At 36.5% G+C, this 4,267-nt stretch overlaps 1 protein-coding gene across 3 annotated transcripts; it reads right to left on the reverse strand.

The window, feature by feature from the left end:
* Positions 1-1,463: 1,463 nt before the first annotated feature.
* LOC121323703 (ATP synthase F(0) complex subunit C3, mitochondrial-like) lies at positions 1,464-4,039 on the reverse strand. Of its 3 annotated transcripts, none has more exons than XM_041264906.1 (5): positions 3,954-4,039; positions 3,646-3,742; positions 2,568-2,645; positions 2,084-2,280; positions 1,464-1,727 (listed from the first exon to the last, which is right to left on the reverse strand). In XM_041264906.1, exons 2-5 carry the CDS (start codon positions 3,682-3,684, stop codon positions 1,613-1,615), a joined length of 429 nt encoding a protein of 142 aa, XP_041120840.1. In that variant the 5' UTR covers positions 3,685-3,742; positions 3,954-4,039; the 3' UTR covers positions 1,464-1,612. The 3 variants fall into 3 exon arrangements, with proteins under 3 accessions (XP_041120840.1, XP_041120841.1, XP_041120842.1); XM_041264907.1 differs by having other exon boundaries at positions 3,930-3,994; XM_041264908.1 differs by lacking the exon at positions 3,954-4,039 and adding an exon at positions 3,824-3,923.
* Between the last annotated feature and the right edge of the window lie 228 nt (positions 4,040-4,267).

The following is a 4,267-nucleotide window of genomic DNA, read 5'->3' on the forward strand; positions in this document are numbered from 1 at the left end:
AAACGTCACCATATCACGTGATAAAACACGGGCCACTGATTGAAGAAGATTGTCTGCGATTGCGGCTGGAAGATCCTCTATTCGGAATGGAAGGAATTCAGCTATTTATATAACCGACCAATGTGCTGCATTGTGTTTCATGAAAATGTGTGTGAAAGGTAGTACTCCCAACAGAATATCCATACAATTATGCGCATGTTGCGTGCCGAACATGATTTAACCAACTTCTCCTTTAAGATTTTTCTCCATTGGAAAATGTTCCCATTTTGATAGCTAGCCTACATTACACATTAAAAATATCGTTTAAAAACAAACAAACAAAAAAAAACAACAAAAAAAAAAAAAACTGAGGAACATGGATTTTATCAGAAGCCACGGGTCGCCCCACAATCGTGGAATTACACCTCAATCTGATTTAAATACCCCCAGTCATTCAGTCCCAAAATTATTCATGGTCTGGGCTTGTAACTCGAATACTGAAAATTGAGAAGCAAAGTAGACTAAAAATGAAGAGAAACTAAAACAAAACAAAACAAAACAGTGTATGTATGCATGCATATATATATATATATTATATATATATATATATATATATATATATATATAGTATGCTTTGCTTTAGTAGAACTTTGATCTGGGGCCATAGTCCTGCAATTAACATTGCCACCAACCGTTCCAGCACAGGTGACATGAGTGTTAAGCTATGAACAAACACACCACAAGATTTTTTTTTTTTTTGTCATAGTCCTAGTTGTGATGAATACAACCAGGATCCATTTCAAACATCTTTACACTGAATCCCAGCACCAGGCAGAAACATGGCACTATACTACAAGTCTCATTTTATGTGCAGTTGATTTAAAGTTACAATGGGAATAGGGAGTCCAGCTTCTTCATTCATTCTGAGGGATGGCAGAGGGCACATAAAAAATAAAAAAAAAAGATATGGAAATTAAGTAGGACTACAGGCTGAGTTTTATACTAGAATATATAAAAAAAATGAACAAAAAGCAAAAACACACAAGATGACTGTTGAATAAAACCACTTAAGTGTGTAACGGAAGTGTATGGTCAACAGTCTAAAGATTGTACACATGTTGTGGGAGTCAAATGTTGTACACATCTTTGTGGGAGTGAATTATACACAGTTCATTTCACATTCAAAATAAATACAGATTACTGTGAAAGCTTTAGTAGGAAAAAAAAGAATACAATTTGTTGCATGTTTAACAGCACTGAAACTTCAAAATGGGATCCAAGGGAAAGATTAACCAAACAGCATGAAGAAATTGAAATGATAGAAATCTTGATAAATACTAGTCTCGTTTCCATGCCGGTGGCAGCAAGTTTTATCATAATTGGTCTCAAAAAAACGCTATTTCCAGAAAAGTTGATTTAGTACTGCATTTGGAATAGATCATCAGATCTATGTATTTTAACTGAAGTCAGTGACATTCATTCCACACGTTTTTACTGTTTTATTTTGACAGTGTTCAACACACTTGGAAAATGTACACTTTCATGACACCAACACAGAACAATTCTGATAACCACTGTAAATACGTAGTTACATCTGGATATTATAATTGTGCCAACATATGAAGCAGAACCTTTACATGGCAAACAAGATTAAGAAAGCAACCATCAAACAGAACAGACCCATAGCTTCAGACAGGGCAAATCCTAGAATAGCATAGGAAAATAACTGCTGCTTTAGGGATGGGTTTCTGTGGAGAGAGAGAAATAGGAGAACAATTTACATTAGCCTGAATATCAAATACTGAATGCTCACAACATTTTTAAAAGAAACAATTATTCATTTAGTGTCCTTGCTCTCAGCCAGAGAAATGTTAAACAATGCTTAATGCATCACTGGCCAAAATAAACTTGCCTACACCAGTTTTGTCATTTGAGAAAAGAAAATGTTTACAGAAAACAATCCGTTTCATTAAGGTTTTAGAACTTTTTTGCATGTGTATATTCAGTCATGCAGCCTACTATTATTGTAATATTAGGAGCGTTTTGACTAACTGCATTCTGCAAAACACAGTATCAAGTCTCCCCATCCTAAAAGTGCTCTTACCTGGCATAACCAATAATAAGGCTGCCAAAGACTGTTCCAATTCCAGCCCCAGAACCAGCCACTCCTACTGTGGCAGCACCAGCACCAATGAACTTCGCAGCAGTGTCAATGTCCCTACTGACAGCACTGGTCTGAAACCCCCTCAGTGCTACTTGAGAGAAAGCATTCTGTGTCCCACTCACAAGTGCCGAGTTTCCCTGAAATGACGAGACATATTGAAATACAAAATTAGCATATTAGTTTAGCTTGGATTGCTTTCATATATGATGTTTTGTTTCCCCCTCCCTCAAACCAGGACATTTACATAAAACAATATTTGTAATTCAGCATATGACAGAAAAGTACTCATATTTTAACAGTTAAACTTAGGAATTATTTATATTTTCTAGGGAAAGATTGCCAATTGTCCTGGGAGACATCAATGGCAATAAGAGCAAATGGTACTGATAATAAATGGAGTGGAGCAGAACCACCTGTAACGTACCTCTCCAGTTCTGACCTCTGGCCGGGACAGCACTGATGCCGAAAGGGGCCTGTACAGAGCACGGGATCCGGCACGGACCTGCATCCAATTAAACATGACAAGAGAAAGAGTTCAGGTACATCAATCAAGTGAATGACAATAAAAGGCATGTCAAAAGTTATTGGAATAAAACTTAGTGACAATAGTTTAACAATCCTGCCCCCTTTACGCAATTGCAGCAATATTTTATCAACAGTCAAACCGCAACTTTAAATGCAGTGTAGTGCAACTTACAAAGCTGAAGCCTTTTGGTATCCAATATGTTAAACTGAGGCAAAAACGGTGGTCAAAAGTTGCGCAGAAAATTAATGCCAAACGGTTGCGATATGGGCTGCATTTTGTAACCTACAATGGCTTCATAATTAAACCAGTAAAGACGTAAACGGCAACGGCATGACGTGGAAGTCAAAGTACCGAGTCGCATACACCAGGTTCAGTGTGTTTCCTCTGTTAAATATTAAAGCATTCACCAAACTCAGAAGATTTTACCACACCCACCATTTTGGTCCTTGATTTAGAAACAGTATCTTTCCACGTCGTTTAACGAAAGCAAGGCCTTCCCAAAGTTGCAACGCTACATTAAAATATTAACACAGTGCTAACTTTTCAAGCAAATTGAATGTTCCTGACATTTGAACTCTTGCTATTTAACGTATATACTGCGTGGGCAAATGGCATACTAAAGCTTAGGAAAAAATATCGGTATGACCTTGAATGCAAAATACTGTTAATGTTAAAATGTTACACTCAGTTTATAGAAGTGAAACACACAATTGCTCGCAAGTGATATTTTATTTCCATTACAATAACTTAACTATGAGGTATGGTGCGTTTCAAGAACCAAATGCTTTTTGTGACCTAACTGGCCAACACCAGCGGGGGGAAAAACAAAACAAACAAACAAAACAAAACAAAAAAAAAACACAATACAGTACAAGAAATCTCAAGTTCAGCACTAGGCCCAGAAGAGATTACACATTTAACAGGGCGAAATCAAGCCTTTTAAAACCAACTTCTTCTTCTTCTTCAAAAAACTCACCAGGGCAGGTGCGGAGACGAATTTAGCGCAGGCGAACATTTTTGACTGTGTTTATTTGCTCCTACTTTCGGCTTTGATCATAAACCCGTGTCTGTCTCTGGAAAGAACAAGTAAGATTTAAAAGGTCAATGGAAATTCTTTGCAAGAAATGAATTGCAGCGACACTAGAACAACCTACCCTGCTAAATCTTTGTTTACATAATTTAATTCTATTTGCATAATTTAAAAAGGATGCATTTACTCAGAGGATGAGATATGATTGCAAAAGTACTCATTTCACATACACTATACGACTCCCTTTCACTCACCGGCAACAGAGGTCGAACCGATCAGAAAATATTGCGCATGCGTACACCTCTATTTCTATAAAAGCCCGGATGGTGAGAGGGTGACTTTCAAGGTCACTTTGCAACAACTTTATTAATAAAAATGTTAGAACGGTTGTTGGTACACTATGAACAAGTTCCTGATTTGAAGACTGTAATTGATATAAAATTTACATAGGAAGTGATGTAAAACAGGTAAATACTGTAAGCAAAAAAAAAAAAAAATGTAATCATACATTTTTTGTTTTATATGACACTGGTTACTTATTATCAAAAATATACCATAAAATATGCAA

The sequence above is a fragment of the Polyodon spathula genome, chromosome 11 (assembly GCF_017654505.1).
Source record: "Polyodon spathula isolate WHYD16114869_AA chromosome 11, ASM1765450v1, whole genome shotgun sequence".
Taxonomy (NCBI): Eukaryota; Metazoa; Chordata; class Actinopteri; order Acipenseriformes; family Polyodontidae; genus Polyodon; species Polyodon spathula.